This window comes from Periophthalmus magnuspinnatus, chromosome 11 (genome assembly GCF_009829125.3).
Source record: "Periophthalmus magnuspinnatus isolate fPerMag1 chromosome 11, fPerMag1.2.pri, whole genome shotgun sequence".
In the NCBI taxonomy this organism is placed as follows: Eukaryota; Metazoa; Chordata; class Actinopteri; order Gobiiformes; family Gobiidae; genus Periophthalmus; species Periophthalmus magnuspinnatus.
Genome location: NC_047136.2, coordinates 18,634,770 through 18,652,951, shown reverse-complemented (window position 1 = coordinate 18,652,951; position 18,182 = coordinate 18,634,770). Strand labels below are relative to the sequence as shown.

The 18,182-nt window shown below is 38.9% G+C and overlaps 1 protein-coding gene across 1 annotated transcript; it reads left to right on the top strand.

Annotated features, from left to right (window-relative positions):
- Positions 1-309: 309 nt before the first annotated feature.
- asns (asparagine synthetase) lies at positions 310-16,916 on the top strand. Its single transcript, XM_033975637.2, has 12 exons — positions 310-430; positions 2,170-2,442; positions 7,226-7,463; positions 8,874-9,059; positions 10,111-10,212; positions 10,759-10,886; positions 11,311-11,437; positions 12,379-12,485; positions 13,170-13,270; positions 13,989-14,070; positions 14,166-14,321; positions 16,692-16,916. Exons 2-12 carry the CDS (start codon positions 2,194-2,196, stop codon positions 16,899-16,901), a joined length of 1,686 nt encoding a protein of 561 aa, XP_033831528.1. The 5' UTR covers positions 310-430; positions 2,170-2,193; the 3' UTR covers positions 16,902-16,916.
- The last annotated feature ends 1,266 nt before the right edge of the window (positions 16,917-18,182 follow it).

Here is an 18,182-nt window from a genome sequence, read left to right as displayed (position 1 = left end):
CTATATTGAACAGAAGGTGTAAAATGCAAGAACATATTTGGCAAAGCAGGTGATGCAATATTGTACCAGCATCAAGTTTGCGGTAACTCATTTAAACACTTCCGGTAAGCGCACTGTAAAAATAAATTGATGCAAAATTTACTCTAGCTAAAAATGAATATATATTTGCTTAATTTGCCTAGCAATTAAAACAAACTCATACAGTTTTGACAGTGTAATTTTAAATCTGCTTTAATTTTTGTTGTCAATTTTAAACACGATTAATTGTGGGCTTTTATTGTGAAGTAACAGCGTGTTTCCTGTTACGCTGAGTGATAAAAACACACTTAACGTGCGTGGCTGCGGGTTGCGTGCATCTCTACTATCTGCATCCTGATTCCGCCTGATACTACAGTTAGATTCTTCATTATAATTCACTGTATACAAACGGGTAAGTGACTATAATGAAAGCTTGAGTAATATTACATCTTAAAACCTCCGCGTGCAATAATAACGTTCATATAAATTAAGTTATAGCTAAGTTGTAGACTTTCTATTAGCCGATCGAACGTTAAATGCAGTGAAATACTAATATTGTACTGTCTAAACCTCTCACTGATCATTCAAATGCATTAATTTTAGTTTAAACCGAATGTAAAATGATTAATTCTTTTAAAAATATTAATTAGTATCTACGTCGACGAATAAAAATATTTAAAAAATTTAATGCGAACTTAGACTTACAGCAGGTAATTTTCTGCCAATATTTATTTTAACTTACTTTAAAAATGTTAAAAAGCTGTTTGTCAAAAGTGTTCAGTCCTCGTGGTGCTAATGTGTTGCCATGTTGCATAATGCACTTTGCAAGCTGGATAATTTGTGTTAACCAGTCTAGTGAGTTGGGTGCGACTAAATGTATTAACCACTTGCATTTCAAGGCATGTTTTGGATGTTACCATATCGACACCATTGTCACCAGATGGTAAAGATGGTAAAGTTTAGGGTTTAAGTGACATGTACCCAGTTTCATTGCCTAATCAGTGCGTAGGACGTTACGTAAATGTCTTTTGCTGTATGTGTGCGAGGTCAGGAGCATCGTGAAGCCGCCACATTCAAAACTCTCTTGGCATAATTAAAGGTCCCATATTACGCAATTTCCTGATTTATGTTTTAATGTTGTTTCCTAACTAAAACATGCCTGCAGTTGTCCTTTGTTTCATTCACACATGTTTAACACACAAACCCTTCATATTTAGGCTGAGTTCTTTTCTCAAGTTGAAAACACTCCACCTTGTCTGTGTAAATCCTCAGTCGTCCAGATCTGGTCCATAGCAAAAGCCAAATTTTAAATCTATCACATTTTGGATGCTCAAAGACACTTAACTTTGCATTACTGATTTACTCTACATTACTGTAGCCACAGCTGCCCTGGGATAGAGTAACAGAATTGATACTGGCAATCTGTGGTATTGGCCTCGTTGACCATCGCAAATCACACACAGTAGGAAGTACCTCAATACATGTATCAAAAGTACATATTCATAATACAATTTTTGAGTAACTATATTTTGATATAGTTACTCATTCATTTGGTTGTATTCAGAATAAAGTTACATTCTTAAATTCAAAGGGATACATTGCAGTACGTAATCACACAATTTAGGATTCAAACTGTACTGAATTAGTCAGAAAAATAGAAAACTCTGCTCTTATGGTGTGTGGATGTGCGATTTTTCCTTCCCCAATTATTTATAGGAATAGAAATGCATGACAAATTGTGAAACAAACATAAAGCTTTTTTTAATCCTATGTTACATGTTTACACTGTCACCTAAATGCAACTCGTTGTAAAAGTATTCCAAGTATTCAGAATACATTACAAAATGTATTTTAATGCAAGTATTCAGTATTCCGTTACTAAATACATTTTCAAAGTATTCTTCCCATCACTGCTCAATCATTCTTACTAGGTGAGATGTGTTGAATATTTTACCCACAGTTGCAAACACAGTTTCTGTACACTGGTCTGAGCAGCAGTATCTCACCTTCAGAGTGCTCTACTACTAACCCACTGTCATTCAATGTAAATGTTCATCCATGAGCACGGATGAACATTTACATTGAACATTGAACTTACATTGAATTTTTTTTGCAATAATGACCATCTATAATTTTCCATTTTGTCCCCAGTTACCCCTTTCTGATTTCAGAAGCATGTGTGGTATCTGGGCCCTATTTGGCAGTGATGAGTGCTTGTCGGTACAGTGCACTAGTGCCATGAAAATCGCTCATAGAGGACCGGACGCCTTCCGCTTTGAGAACGTCAATGGCTTCACCAACTGCTGCTTCGGCTTCCACCGCCTGGCCATAGTAGACCAGTTGTACGGCATGCAGCCACTACGGGTCAAGAAGTTCCCTTACCTCTGGCTCTGCTATAATGGAGAGATCTACAACCACCTCACAGTATGTCCCAGCATGGTCAAAGTCATGTTAGGTTAAAGGAACTGTATGTAGCCTGCGCTCTTACAGTTTTAAAAAAGGTACCACAACCACAACTGAACTGTATTGCCAGAGCCTTAACCTGCAGATAGAGGACAAATACAAATTTTTGTTATTCTCAGTAGTTGGGCAGCATTTATTGCAGCAACAGAGGCATTAATGATCGGGTATAGGTGTTGGGGCTCAAGTACTGAGGATTCAGAGCCCTTTTAGGTTTAAACTGAATTTCAGCATTGAAACTGGCAACCCAAATGAGAGATCCAATCAGTGCTAGTGCAGCCTCTGCGGCTCAGTGAGTGAATTCTGAAGGCTGTAAGCTTTCACATGAGGCATGGCCTGTCCATACATTGAGAATGAGTAAAACTTGTATGTGTCCTCTATCTGCAGGTTAAGGCTCTGGCAAAACAGGTGCAGTTCTGATTATAGTACTTTTTTTTTTTTTTTTTTGTACAGACTGCCACATCAAAACCATGAAGGGTTTAATGCTCTAAACATAACTTTGTTTTTGTTTTTTTGTTTGCTTTTTATGACAATGACAATAAAAATCTTCAATATCGAATCTTTAATAATAAGTAATTAACTCAAACTGCTCAATTGGAAGTTGTGCCATCTTCTGCTATAGTGATATGGACTTTAAAAACATGGAAGTGCACTTGCATTCCTGGAAATTAGGTTAGCATAGCATGACATTGAGCTCTTAAAACATGGTGAAAAGTAAGTGTTTACATTTTAAGGTGTTCAATGTATCTTTATTCATGGAGGGTCTGTCACCTGCTTATCTACATAGATGTACTATAGTTTTGGGTTTTTTTGTGTGAAATGTTCGTTCTGAAGGAGTGACTCAGAGTATCAAATACAAAAGTGAAACTTAGAAAACATGTTAATATGTTGTTTTCAGCAAATATAGCATTTTCAAAACAATAAAAGGTAAGGGGATGATCTAAATGCGTCAGGTGTTAGCGGTTAATACCCTGTAGAAGTAAAATACCTCCTCTTTAAACTTATCTCCTTGGAGACAGGTGGGTGACATCACAGGACCTATGAATATATGTTTTTCATGGTATTTTCTCATAGTAAATGCAAAATATATGCTGCAGAAGATTCAAGGCTCCTTGAAGACAGGTTGCTGAATGATAAGTGTGTAAAATGTGGACTTCTAAACATCAGGTCTCTTTCCTCCAAATCTCTTTTAATAAATGAACTAATTGGCGACCTTAATATTGATCTGCTAGCCCTAACTGAAACATGGCTTCGGGCAAAATGATTATGTTAGACTAAACGAATCTACACCATCAAGAGTGCCCGGAGCACAGGTCGAGGTGGTGTGGGCATCATCTCTCATTCCAGTCTAATTCTCAGCCCTAAACCAAACTATACATACCTCTCCTTTGAAAGCCTCGCACTCTCCATTACGTGCCCCAATTGCAGTTATATTTATAATAATTTATCGACCTCCTGGTCCATATGCCGACTTCCTGACAGAGTTTTCTGATTTCATTTCAAGTTTAGTTTTGAATTGGGAAAGGATTGTTATAGTTGGAGATTTCTACATACATGTAGATAACGGCAGTGATTGCCTCAGTAATGCTTTTGGCGCGCTCCTGGATGGGATCTGTTTCACCCAGAGTGTGAGTAAGCCGACTCACTGTCACAATCACACTCTAGATCTCGTTCTAACCTATGGTATTGAGATTAATGATCTAATTGTCTTTCCTCAAAACCCTATACTCTCTGACCATTTCTTAATTACCTTTGAATTTATACTAAAAGAGTATCCAGCCCTGCAGAAAAAAAACTATAATGAAAAGAACATTATCAGATAAATCGGTTACAGAGTTTAAAGAAATTATTGAGCCATTCCTAAAAGATATGTCCTGTGACAATGAAAATAATTTTAATCCAATTGTCACTGATCAATTGGTTGACAGAACAATGCTCACCTTAAAATCTGCTCTCGATGTTGTAGCTCCGCTAAAACAGAAAAGCATTAAACCAAGACCTCCGGCTCCATGGTACACGTTACAGCTCAGGACACTCAAACAACATGTAAGACGCACAGAGAAGCTTTGGCGCCGCTCGCGCTCTGAGCAGTCTCTGAAGGCATGGAAGCTCTGCCTGCTCACTTATAAGGCCGCTCTGCGGAAAGCCCGAACCAGATACTATTCAAATCTAATAGAAGTAAACAAAAATAACCCCGGATTTCTGTTCAGCACTGTAGCCAGGCTGACAAACTCCCACACTGCTAATGAGTCTCTTATCCCCTCGAACATTAGTTGTGGTGACTTTTTTCAATTCTTCGATTACAAAATTACCATTAGAGACAAAATCAACAAAGCTACTCCAAAAATCAGCTCTGAGCAAATCCAGTCTGTAATACCAATATCCCACATGGATCCTCTAATAATATTAGATAAATTTACTCCTGTTGATGAGGTGGAGATTACCTCAGCCATCATGTCGTCCAAACCATCAGCCTGTTTGCTCGACCCTATTCCAATCAGACTCCTCAAAGGAGCCCTCCCCCTAATAATAGATTCCGTCCATAACATAATAAATATGTCGTTAGAAAATGGCTACGTTCCTCAGTCCTTTAAGTATGCTGTGATTAAACCCCTTTTGAAAAAAACTAACCTAAATCCTGATGAACTAGCCAACTATAGACCTATCTCTAATCTTCCCTTCCTCTCAAAAATTCTAGAACGAGTGGTGGTGAAACAGCTCTGCCGCCACCTGCAGGACAATAATATATTTTAAAATTTTCAATCTGGATTCAGAGCTCACCACAGCACAGAGACTGCACTGCTTAAAGTAACAAAATACTTACTACTAGCTGCTGATAACGGGCTGGCTTCAGTCCTGGTCCTACTGGACCTCAGTGCAGCGTTTGACACCATTGATCACAACATTCTACTGCAGAGGTTAGAATGTGACATTGGAATCAGAGGCACCGCCCTCAAATGGTTTAAATCCTATCTATCAGATAGGTACCAGTTTGTTAGTATAAACCAGTGCACCTCTCCCTGTTCTAAAGTAGCCTGTGGTGTTCCACAAGGATCTGTGCTTGGTCCAATCCTATTTACTCTGTATATGTTGCCATTGGGTAACATTATCAGAAAACATGGCATTAATTTTCACTACTATGCTGATGACACTCAGCTGTACTTATCAATGAAACCAAATCAGACTGATCAAATAGATAAACTCAGTGCCTGTGTGAAGGACATAAAAACCTGGATGACCTTGAATTACCTGCTCTTAAATCCTGAAAAAACAGAGGTCATTGTCGTTGGTCCCAAAGGTCAAAGAGATTCTCTGTCAGACCAGATAATCTCACTCGACAATGTGAGTATAGCTTCTAGCCCTACTGTAAAAAAAACTTGGAGTCCTATTTGATCAAAATCTCTCATTCACAGCCCATATAAACCTAGCTTGTAAAAACGCATACTTTCACCTGCGAAATATAACTAAACTTAGAAATATTTTACTTAAAAACGATGCTGAAAAACTCATCCATGCATTTGTTACTTCCAGACTTGATTACTGTAATTCTCTGCTCGCCGCCTGCCCCAAAAGTACTATAAGGAGCCTCCAGATGGTCCAAAATGCAGCAGCCAGAGTCTTAACAGGAACTAAAAGAAGAGACCACATCAGTCCTGTACTAAAATATCTGCACTGGCTTCCTGTCGAGCTTAGAATCAAATTCAAAGTCCTCCTCCTGACATACAAAACCCTAAACGGTATGACCCCATCCTATCTGCAAGATGCTATTGTCCCGTACCAGCCAAACAGAGCACTCCGCTCTCAGAATGCAGGACTATTAGTGGTTCCTAGAGTGTCCAAAAGTACAGTGGGAGGGAGAGCATTCAGTTACCAAGCTCCTGTACTATGGAATCAACTCCCTGGTGATGTTAAACAGGCCCCCACAGTCTCTGTATTTAAGACCAGGCTTAAAACCTTCCTCTTCAGTATAGCTTATGACCAGGTTACTTAGTTTAATGTCACTCCGAACTAACTATGATCAGATTGGCTGGGAGTGACATTAAAACCCGGGATAAGATAAGCTGCAGTAGGAGATAACTAGCTGGGGGAAGTATGGCAACATGAGCACTATCCTCTGCTTCCTCCTATTTTCTCATCAGCAATGCTATTCACATGTTGTCCCCTGTCCCACTCCCCCCTGTGGAGTGTAACTCTTTCAGATGCCCCGATGACAGCTGGACCCTCTCCTCCTCCCCGCCTGGCCCTCCTCCACCCGCCTCCCTCTCCTCCTCACCCGGCTCTCCTTCTCCTCGCCTGGTCTTCCTCCTCCTTGCCTGGCCCTCCTCCGCCCCCCTCCCTCCTCCTCGCCTGGCCGATTTTTCTTGTTTTGTCTGATTTTTCCTGTTGTTTGATTTTCCTGTTTGTTTTTGTGTGTAGGCAGAACGGTGGCTGAGTGGCAACACTCATGCCTCACAGCAAGAAGGTGTGGTTCGATCCCCGGGTTGCCCAGGCCTTTCTGTGTGGAGTTTTGCATGTGTCTCCCCGTGTCTGGAAGGGTTTCCTCCGGGTACTCCGATTTCCCCCATCAACCAAAACATGAACGCCCTTCGAGACAACTGTTGTTGTGATTTTGGGCGTTACAAAATTAAAATGAATTGAATTGAAATGAACCCCCACACCCTCACCTGAAAAATTACACATTGCAAAAGTTTAAAGGTTAATCCATCTATATCTACAAAACATATTGTAATTTCTGCTCCACCCACAGCTGAAGGAGCAGTTTGGTTTCGAGCACCAGACCAATGTGGATGGGGAAGTGATGCTGCACCTGTATAGCCGCTTCGGGGTGCAGAAGATGGCCTCCCTGCTGGACGGGGTTTTTGCCTTCATCCTTCTGGACACGGCTAACCGCAAAGTGTTCATTGGGCGAGACACATACGGAGTCAGGCCCCTGTTCAAGCTCCTCACTGATGATGGCTTCCTGGCTGTCTGCTCTGAAGCTAAAGGTGACAATGTGATAATAATAGTATAACAAGATCCTAACTGCATGGAATTATCTCTGTATGTTTTTATTATTAAAATATGACAGGTCAAGTTACAAGTCAGATCTGTGGAGAGGTGACCCTGCTCACAGAAGAATGTAGTTTGAGCAATACAACTTGCCTAGCAAATCCAGAATGTCATCTCTCTGTATATTTTATACAGATTGATCAGTCTGGTCCGTTGCCTTTTAAGCCGCGTCAAATATCATCTTTTTTCAGTGACACGTGAAAGAATGGAGCTCATTGATCACCTATGATTTACAAATGAAATCAAATTGATTTCACCTCAGATTAACAGAGTTTAGTGCTTCACCCATTGAATCTGCAGAAATTCACAATTTTTTTTTGCCGTCTGTGTTTTTTTTTTCCTTTTTTTACGAATGAACCATGCATGTCCCTAATCCACCTGTCAGTCATGTCCATTTGAAAACAGGGAACTTCACCAGTGACCAGACACACATCTTCGTAAAGTATTTAAGAAGTGTGTAGTCTGAATCCCAGGCAACAATACTATTGTAACTGAACAAATGCATAGGTTTAAAGCCATACTTTGAAACATTCCAAATAAACATAGTGGAGGACATAGTCCCTCCAGCGTGTCCTGGATCTTTCCTGGGGCCACCTTCTGGTGGGACATGCCTGGAACACCTTCCCAGGGAAGTGGCCAGGGGGCATCCAGAACAGATGCCCTAGCCACCTCAGCTGGCTCCTCTCAGCATGGAGGAGCAGCAGCTCTACTCCGAGCTCCTGCCATGTGACCAAGCTCCTCACCCTATCTCTAAGGGAGCGCCCAGCCACCCTGCAGAGAAAACTCATTTCGGCCGCTTGCATCCGCGATCTTGTTCTTTTGGTCATTACCCAAAGATCGACCGGTAAATCGAGAGCTTTGCCTTCCAACTCAGCTCCTTCTTTACCACGACAGTCCGATACACCGATTTGCCTGTCAATCTTACACTCCAAACACATTTCCACATTCCCCCTCCTTGAAGTGGAGGTGTGGAGGGGTCTGAGCACCTAAATGATCCTGGGAGCTATGTCCCCAACAACATATGGGTCAGACTAAGAGCGGTTCAGAAGCCTTTCATGATGAGGACACAATCAAGGCCAGTTACGTAGCCTGTAACCGTTGTTACGGGGGCCCCACCCTGGCCGGGCTCAGCCCGAAGGAGCGATGTGGGGCCATCCGCCCGTGGACCCACCACCTGCAAGAGGATCTGTGAAAGGCCGGTGTAAAGAGATCTGGGCGGAGGTCGAAGGCGGGGACCTTGACGACCGAAACACATTTCCAATGCATTTCCATTATTTAATTTGAAAACATGTAATTTAATAGAAGTATTGTAACTATGCATAATTGCTTTATTTCTGTGGTCCTAGGTTTGACGGAGCTCTCTCACACCGTGCCTTCTTCAGCCAGCGTAGTGCCCTTCCTCCCTGGACACTTCGAGGTCTTTGATTTGAAGGCTAATGGGAAAGTGCAGTCTATTCAGATGGACCAGTTTCACTGCTGCACACAGGAGCCTGCCCACGCCGTCTACGACACTGTGGAGAGACTGCCCACAAGTACGCTATACTTTTTTTTTCATACTTGCAAATTTGATATGTTGTCGTTGAGAATTAGGGTTGTCAAAAGGAACGAAAGTCAGATCCTAATCAATACTAAAACTAGTATCGAAACAGGCATTGATACTAAGAAGATCACATTCAGAGGACAGAACTGAACCTTTTCTGAATAGTTTTAGAATGATCTTGAGTTGTATTAGAACAAATACTACACATAGACTAGTATACGCCCATGGACCATTATGGAACCTACCTGGACACTGAGGGATAACACAGATATAAGACACATGGTAAAATAAAAGAAAGTATTATGATTTAATTTTGAAAATGACATTCTATGGTATAAAGAAAGAGTGTTTGGTAATTGTGGTAATGAGTATTGAGTCTTTTCAAATCAAGTTTGAAATTTTAGTATTGTTACTGTTACACTGTTACACTGTTATGAAGCTAAGATTTTTTTCACCAATAATTCAAACATTTTCAATATTTATTAGGTTTGTTTTCAACTCATTGTACTATTTTTGTATCCCTGGGCACGACAGCTTTTCCCCACACAATCACAGTAAGTGTTAATTGTTGTGACAGGTAGGCCATCTGACATAAAAACGCATCACTTATATCACTGAACTGTGATTCTCTTTCTGTTGAAATACATACTGACTGAATGAAATGATAAATGGATAGATTAAAAGATGTGTTTAATTATTTGGCTGACTAATCAGTTAAAGAGGAGGGTATTTTACTTCTATTGGGTATTAACTGCTAACACATAACATTTAGATCACCATGTTACCTTTTATTGTTTGAAAATGCTATATTTGTCAAAAACGGGGTGTTAACATGTTTTATAAGTTTAATGTTCCGCTCTAAGATAGTTTTGATGAGGGAACAACAATCACATGGTAGAAAGCTAAAAAAAAATTTTTTTTTCCATAATACCCCCTGTTTAACAAGCACAATAAACAACCCCAAGAAATAAAATAGAAGAATGTTTGCTAATATTCAATCTGTATTCAGTAGTTACTCATATTTGCACATGTTGCAAATGCAGGTTTCGATGAAGAGACGGTAAAGAGTAACATCAGAGCTCTGTTTGAGAACGCTGTGAGGAAGCGACTCATGTCTCACCGCAGAATCGGATGTCTTCTCTCAGGTAGGAAGACTCCTATATATTCTCTCAATTATATAGGTGGCAGGGGTTAAACCTATGGTGACTTTGTCTTGTAGTTTTGGAGACCCATCTAACTTCCCTAACTTGAGTTTAATGCAGTGACAGTGGCTCAGTAATTAGAGCAGTTGTCCCCCAACACAAAAGAGGATCGATTCCTGCTTGGCCCAAGTTCTGTTGTTGTGTCCTTAAGCAAGACACCTCTGTATCGTCTAGTGTGATGCGTGAGTGATTAGTGGTGGTTGGACGGAACAATGGTGCAGTTTGGCAGCCTTGCTTCTGTCAGTCTGCACCAAGTTCATGCACCAAGTGCATGAATAAAGACCACAGTGTAGCACTTTGAGGGGCTTCAACAAGCCTGTAATGCACTTAACAGGTGTGTTATTATTACTACATATGGGTTACTTGATCTCTAAATACAATTTAACTGATATAAATATTTTTTAAACCTTGTTGTTCACACGACTTAAAATGCCAAATATAGGAAAGGGCTTTGTAAGTCTTTGGATCATTGTTTTTCTTGTTGATCAGGTGGTCTGGACTCCAGCCTGGTAGCAGCCACTTTGGTGAAGTTGGCCAAAGAGGACAAACTGCAGTACCCCATCCAGACTTTCTCCATTGGCTCAGACGACAGCCCTGATGTTCTGGCTGCCCGCAAGGTCCATATTTAGTTTGTGATGTAATCTTCTTCTAATGTTAAATGGCATTAAAAGAAATCTAGTGTTTTTTGTGTTTTGTTTTTTGGATTTCAGTCATTCAGTATACAATTTGAACAAGTGCTTGTTTTTTATATTTTCTTCTGTCATTGTTTCATATTTATTAAACTATTGACCTAAAACAAAATAGAGTTGTGATAATGCCAAACCACACCCTGGCCCAATGGAATTACAGCTAAATTTTTTTCCCTGGACTTTCTGTTGCACATTTTTCAGTATTAATTTTCACAACATATTTTGTATTTTCTGTATTTAAAATTGTTCATGTATTGGAATATTTAACTAATGTATTTTGTATTATAATGCACAGCTATATTGACACAAACTCTCTGTAGTCTAAGCAGCACTTGTATGTGTGTGGTTGTAGGTAGCTGCTCACATCGGCAGTGAGCACCACGAGGTGAACTTCTCAGTGGAAGAGGGGATCCAAGCTGTAGAAGAAGTCATCTATCACCTGGAGACATATGACATCACCACTATACGGGCATCTGTGGGTGGGTAAAATCACTCTGAACAATCCGTATCACTTTTATAACAGGCCAAATAATAACTACTACTCCTGAGAATGCTACATTTTGTATAGTTGAACTGAATGTACTATGAGTTAAAGATGACCTATTTGCTTGTGTCTGCTGTATAGTTATAATCTATGACACTCGTGGATCATTTGATATGTTTGGACATTTTAAATTGCAATATTCATCTAAAAAGGCCACTGACTTCCGCATTAGAGAAATGCAGTGCTCAGTGGCAGGTGACATCGCCATAAACATCATCCCAACAAAGATAGCTGCAGATCACTCCAAAATGCCTACACGATGTTGCTGAATACTAAACGTATCACCAAGAAAATAAAATTAGAGATCGAAGTAAGTACAGAGAAGTGGGCGTATACTGAGGACGCAGTTGATCAGCAATATGGCGTCTTGAAAATAAGTGATTAAAAGTTGCTCAAATGCACATGAATCACACCATACAATACAATACAACTCCGAGAAAGTAAATGAGAAGGGGAAACGACTATAACATGATTAGAAGCTCCAAAAGGTCGATTTTTACACAATACGTCTGCATTAAAAGAAAAGAAATGAAATTAAAAACTCTAGGCGCATAATTCATATAAATATAAACATTTTTACTAGCCTTCTTTTGGTCATATTTTCCATACACTGCTGTAACACTGGCAATAAAAGCTTTTACCATTAAAATACTATATGAGCATGCTGCCTAACATCCATGTGCCCAATGATGTGATACAAATGTGTCTGGTATGCTTCTCTCCTTCCTCCTCAGTGACTTTTCTGAATGACACTGGAATTTCAATATGTTTGACCGACCACATGGGACACACAGATGTAGATGGTTGATAAGTTCATATATGATTCTTTACAATGGTTATATAATCCTAAAAAATGTGGTATTGTTATTGTTGTAGGTATGTACATGGTGTCGAAGTACATCCAGCAGAAGACTGACAGTGTGGTGATCTTCTCTGGAGAGGGGTCTGATGAGCTGGCTCAGGGATACATCTACTTCCATAAGGTGTGTTCTCAACTCATAGTAAGTAAAACATGCTTAGACAAATAGCTGTAGAGAAGTGTGTAGTATTGACTTTACATGTTGGGGATATTTTGCAAAATCGACTTTTTGGAGCTTTCTACCATGTCATAACACTGTTCCCTTATCAAAACATGCCTGAAGTGGTTTATATGTCATCTGTGCATGTTTGAGTAATCTAGCAATCACTCCTAGACCCTATTCAAACCCTCCTTACGGTTAACTGTAAGATTTTGTACAATGCTCTACCCACAAGCCTACCTCAATCATGCTCCCAGTGACAGTGACAGTTTTTAATAAATAATAGAGCAGGATACAAAACAATACACCACAGCTTCACAAACCTGATGTGATGTGCAAAAAGACTATTAAACTATAAAAGACTATTCACCTTCACCAGACTTGTTCTCAAGACTTGTTTTCCATATAGATGGCATGCCTTATCTCTACTATTTTAGAATATTTTGGGGTTTGTAAGCCTGAAAGGGGAAGAATGTGGGAGTGACAAATTAATTGGAGTGATAAATATCCATGTAGTAAACAAAAAATGCCAGCTATTTTAAGATAATAACATAATACCATTATTGAAAGCCTGGTTAATTTTAATATCATTCACATTGTTCCTTTCAGGTTGCTGTAATTATGAAGTAAACTTGCTCTTGTTCCCAGGCCCCCTCTCCCAGAGCAGCATCAGAAGACAGTGTGCGGCTGCTGAAGGAGCTCTACCTGTTTGATGTGCTCAGAGCCGACCGCACCACTTCTGCTCATGGGTATGTCATGCATTACTAATGCCACTTTATTTAAACCTATTCTGATAAACCAACAACAGAGGGCGCTGTCCACTCATTTTTTTTTCTTTCAGTAGAATAATGAACATTGTGCTTGCATTATTTTATGCTTGATTTGTACTATTTTATTCTGCAGAAAGTTGATAAATCTCTGCTTCTACCATTCACAAGACAGAAAAAGTTTTTAGTCAAATGAAATATGTACCACCACATAGTTATAATGCTGTATTCTATGTGTCATGCAGTTTTATGCAGCTGATAACCTATATTGCTTTGTTTTAAATGTTCCACACTGTGGCATTGAACTTATATTGCATTTATTCAATTACAGGTGTTTTTGTTGCTCAAAAATACTAGGAAAAACATTCTTATTACCATGAGTGGTCCTGCCTATCCATAGATCCATCCATTGATCCGACTTGTAATTTGGCCTGGTGGCATTCCCTGCTTGTTTCTAGCAAAGCAAGCCAACCCTCCACTTTGTGCAACTCTGAATACACACATTTAGAATGATAAACCATTTCTAAAGCCCTTTACAAACAGTAACAGTGTTCTCCTGCTCCATTCAGTACATACATGTCAATAAAGTCTGCGGTACTTCGTTATTTTGCATTTGAACTCAAGAAGACTCAAGTCTGAGTGCCAATAGGACAATTTTGTACTGGAAAACAATATTGATTCCCTGCATATTTCTTTTCAGTCTAGAAATGCGGGTGCCATTCCTGGACCACAGACTGACTGCGTACTACCTGTCTCTGCCTGAGGAGATGAGGGTCCCCAGGGTGAATGGATTTACACCTCTGCTGTTGAATTCTTACACATGTTGTGACACATTATTGATGTAGCCCATTAAAACACACTGCTGTCCCGTGAACAGGCCGGCGTGGAGAAGCACCTGCTCAGGGAGTCGTTCAAAGGCTTGGACCTGATCCCAGAGGAGATCTTGTGGAGGCGTAAGGAGGCCTTCAGCGACGGCATCATGTCCTTTAAAAAGTCCTGGTACATGTGCCTGCAGGAGCACCTGGAGTCTGTGGTACGGAACAGATAAACATGCCCTTTTCAAAACCTGACCCAAACACATGTGGTTATAGATTGTTGCACCATTGCTTCTACTTTAAACAGAAATGTTGTAAAGAAAGGTGAAATGGTAAACTGCCATATTTATACACCGGGTTCTCACCTCCACTGCACTCCAAGCACTTAACGTTCAAGAGCTATTCATACACACATACTACAGTTGTAAAATTGTTACTTTGCGGTGACATCGCACTGGGGGTGCTCTGCCTGTATGCTAAGGTGGAAAGTTCACAGTGCCAAAGAATTCTCAAGATCGCCTGAAAAGTTATGAAAAAACACAAAATTGATTTAAGCAACACATTTTCAGGAGTGTGTGATAAATACGAGCGTTCATGGTGCTGTTTAGATGTTTGATTTTCAGCAACAAAGGTGAGAGTGACTAACTGAAAAACTGTTGCTAATGCTAGCTAGCTTGTGACTGTAATGTTATTTGAGAGGGACTTGTTTAACAGCAACAATTCAGCTCACCTGTTGTAGTTCCAGCTAAGTTAGTTCTTTATGGTCAGATTGTGTTAAAACAAAGCTCAGATTAAAGCCTAACTTCAGTAACAAAGCTTCAGACAGAGTAGTTTCATATCCCCAGAGAATGTTGTTGGCATCAGCTGCAAAGTGTCATTCATTTTAATTCATTTTAAGAAACTGGGATTATGAAAAATCAAGGTGGGTTTGGCAAATGAAAACCACTCAGATACATTTAAAGGGCATTTTACAGTTGTATTGCACAGTATTTCCATCCATCTGTTTTCTTCCTCTTAATCTGGGGCCGGGCCATGGAGGCAGCAGTTTGAGCAGAGATGCCCAAATTTCCTACTCCAGCCCTGCCAAGACCCTCCAGCTTGTCTTGGGTCTCCCCCCTGGGACTTCTGGAACAAAATATATATATATATATATATATATATATATATATATATATATATATATATATATATATATATATATATATATATATATATATATATATATATATATATAATTTTATTTTTTTATTTCAAAGGAGATTATTATAGACACTTAGCATTTTGATTGGCAAATCACTCAAGTTTCAAGTTTTACTGAGCAAAAATGTTGAGCCCACAATAGTCAAATGCAGAGGACAATGTACCTTAATTTAACTTAACCTGACCTTAACTTAACCTTAGTTTTTAATTTTATCCAAAGATGTATTACATACTATATAGATGGTACATAACTAATCTGGGGCTGTAGCAAAACTAAACTAAACTAAACAACTCCAAACCAAGTTTTAAACTAGGACTATACCAGGACCCCATAAACCTATGCACCAGCAGCTACCAAAGTACTATTATATGGTCGTCTTGGTATAATACAGAACATATCCATACATCCTGATATTTAGTGCCAGTTGAAACCCAGGAGATGCAATGTAAATCTAAATATATATTATATTAAAAGTCACACTGTAATTTAAAAATGCCAACTAAGTAGTTCCAACTTTATTTAATGTATTATTACCTTAAAAGGTGTATTGAATCATGAGGATCTCGGCCATGATGTGATTGAGTAGTGCAGCTACACACCCTGCAATCACACCTACTTATAATTAGAGCAGTTATGACACCATCACAGCTGCACATCATGTATACTTATGCCTATATATACAACTGTTGGACCCTACTGCTCCATTCCATATAAAGTTGTGCTGGAGAGATGGTCTCCTCAAAAACTGACAAAATTACAAATGTGTATCACTTTTTCAGGTGGACTTGACTTGTCTTTGTAGATTGTTATTATTATTATTATTATTTATTTTTTTTTTTTTTTGTAGCATAATTTTACCATTGCTGGAGCTTTATTTTGATTTAGGATAAACTTGAAGGAACTGTGTGTAAGATTTAAATTTTAATTCCATAAACTTGACTTATTTGTGTCCCTAAATATGTGGTAGACATGTTCAAATCATATATAAGTTTTACTGATAACTGATGGAATTTGGACATGATGGCCAAGTTGTTCATGTTATAATTTAGTGTTTTGGTTCTCAAGTGCAGAATGAGCCTCTCATGAATCTCTCCCATGGGTTGCCTGTTTCAGTGCTGAAATTGAGGTGGTTTAAACCTAAAATGACTCTCTGATCTGAATGGTCACTGCCTAAACCTCAGCAACTACAGCCAATCATGAATCACTACTACAATATATGTAGTAGCAGACAGTATATGTGTGTGTGTGTGTGTATATATATATATATATATATATATATATATATATATATATATATATATATATATATATATATATATATATATATATATATATATATATATAGTCTGCTTATGATTGTGACTTATTAAACTCTATATTCTTCTAGGTGAACGATGATCAGATGAAGAAGGCTCACGTGACGTTCCCTTACAACCCCCCTCCCTCCAAAGAGGCGTACTACTACAGACAGGTGTTTGAGAAGCAATTCCCAGGGCGCGCCCAGTGGCTGTCCCATTTCTGGATGCCTCGTTGGACCAACGCAACTGACCCCTCTGCCCGCACCCTCAGCATCTACAAGCCAGAGAAAGACCAGTGAATCCAGCTACCTCCTGCTATGATATTTATTTTTGAGTAATTTTCTTTGTTAGAGTTACAGGCGGGCTTTACTTTGAATCTGCAGAAACACAGTCATAGAAGTAGAAAAACTATTGTGAAAATAGTTGAAAATTCAAGCAAATTTGTGTCATATTTAATGTTGTATTGTTGTCCACACAATGAAAAATGAGGCAAACAAACAAATCGATCACCGTGCCAACCAGCTTTTCAAACAATAGAAACAATAAAAGTCCACATAAGAGTCTTAACGTTAAAACTCTCAAAAATGGCGATACATTTTCTGTACAAGTGCCATTATGCTGTGTCATACATAACATTTATTACATCTTTCTCTATATTGTCTTTTCTATTGCATAAAAGTAGATGTTATTACATTGTTGAGGGACCTATATCATGCTAAATGTTCTAGCTTTAGCTCTAGCCTTAGTGTTTTTCTTAATCTGAAGAATATAACAAGCTTTAATACAATAACTTGTTAACACTGGCTATTAGCTATTATTTGTACATCTCATTTAAAGCTATAGTTTTTTTTTCCTTTTTTAGCCAAAACAAAAGCTTATTTTTTCAATGTGGTTATGTTTACTGCTCTGAAAAAAAACAAAACAGAAAACATGCAGCCTTACTGTGAGTAAGCTTGCATCTCCACAAACCTGACTCTTACTTGGCCTACAAGTTTCTGCTGGAAAAAAAGGATTGGATTTGCAGAACTGCAGCACTATCTAATTTTCATTTTATTTTCACATGTTGACTATGAATGCAATGCTGCTAATGAAAACATATTTGTATGTGTGCTACCTACAACTGTGATATCTCAAGTACTGTCTCAAAGGTCTGAACTTGATGAATTGCTTGTGAAGAACATCCTAGCAGTTCCTTATTGATGCTGATTCATATGTCAGTGCCAAAGACTTGTTGCTAGCTCACTTTTCACTGTTGAATGAGGATTTGCTTTAGTCATGCTAACAGTCTAGTCTTCTGCATAAGCCCATTGTATAGTATCATTTAATAACTTTTCATCAAGTAGGTTCATTTTTCTATGTCTGGCAGAGCTGAGTGCTAAATAAATTGTTTTGGCTACTACATTCTTGTGTTGTTTTTTGTATCATATCATAATATGTTTGGGAAACTTTTTAAGCAATTGGTGGCTTTCTGATTCTGGACTGGTTGATGTCCTACTCCCAGATGGAAGTAAGAGCCAGTTTCATATTGATAGTATTGTACTTTGCCATGGAATATCCTAAATATAAATTCACAAAATGGT

What these genes read in the sequence shown, in the direction of transcription:
- asns (XM_033975637.2), top strand. Translation starts at nt 2,194, where the DNA reads ATGTGTGGTATCTGGGCCCTATTTGGCAGTGATGAGTGCTTGTCGGTA. An exon ending in TGTCTGCTCTGAAGCTAAAG is followed by an intron (nt 7,464 to 8,873) that starts GTGACAATGTGA and finishes CTGTGGTCCTAG; the next exon opens with GTTTGACGGAGCTCTCTCAC. An exon ending in AGGAGATGAGGGTCCCCAGG is followed by an intron (nt 14,071 to 14,165) that starts GTGAATGGATTT and finishes TCCCGTGAACAG; the next exon opens with GCCGGCGTGGAGAAGCACCT.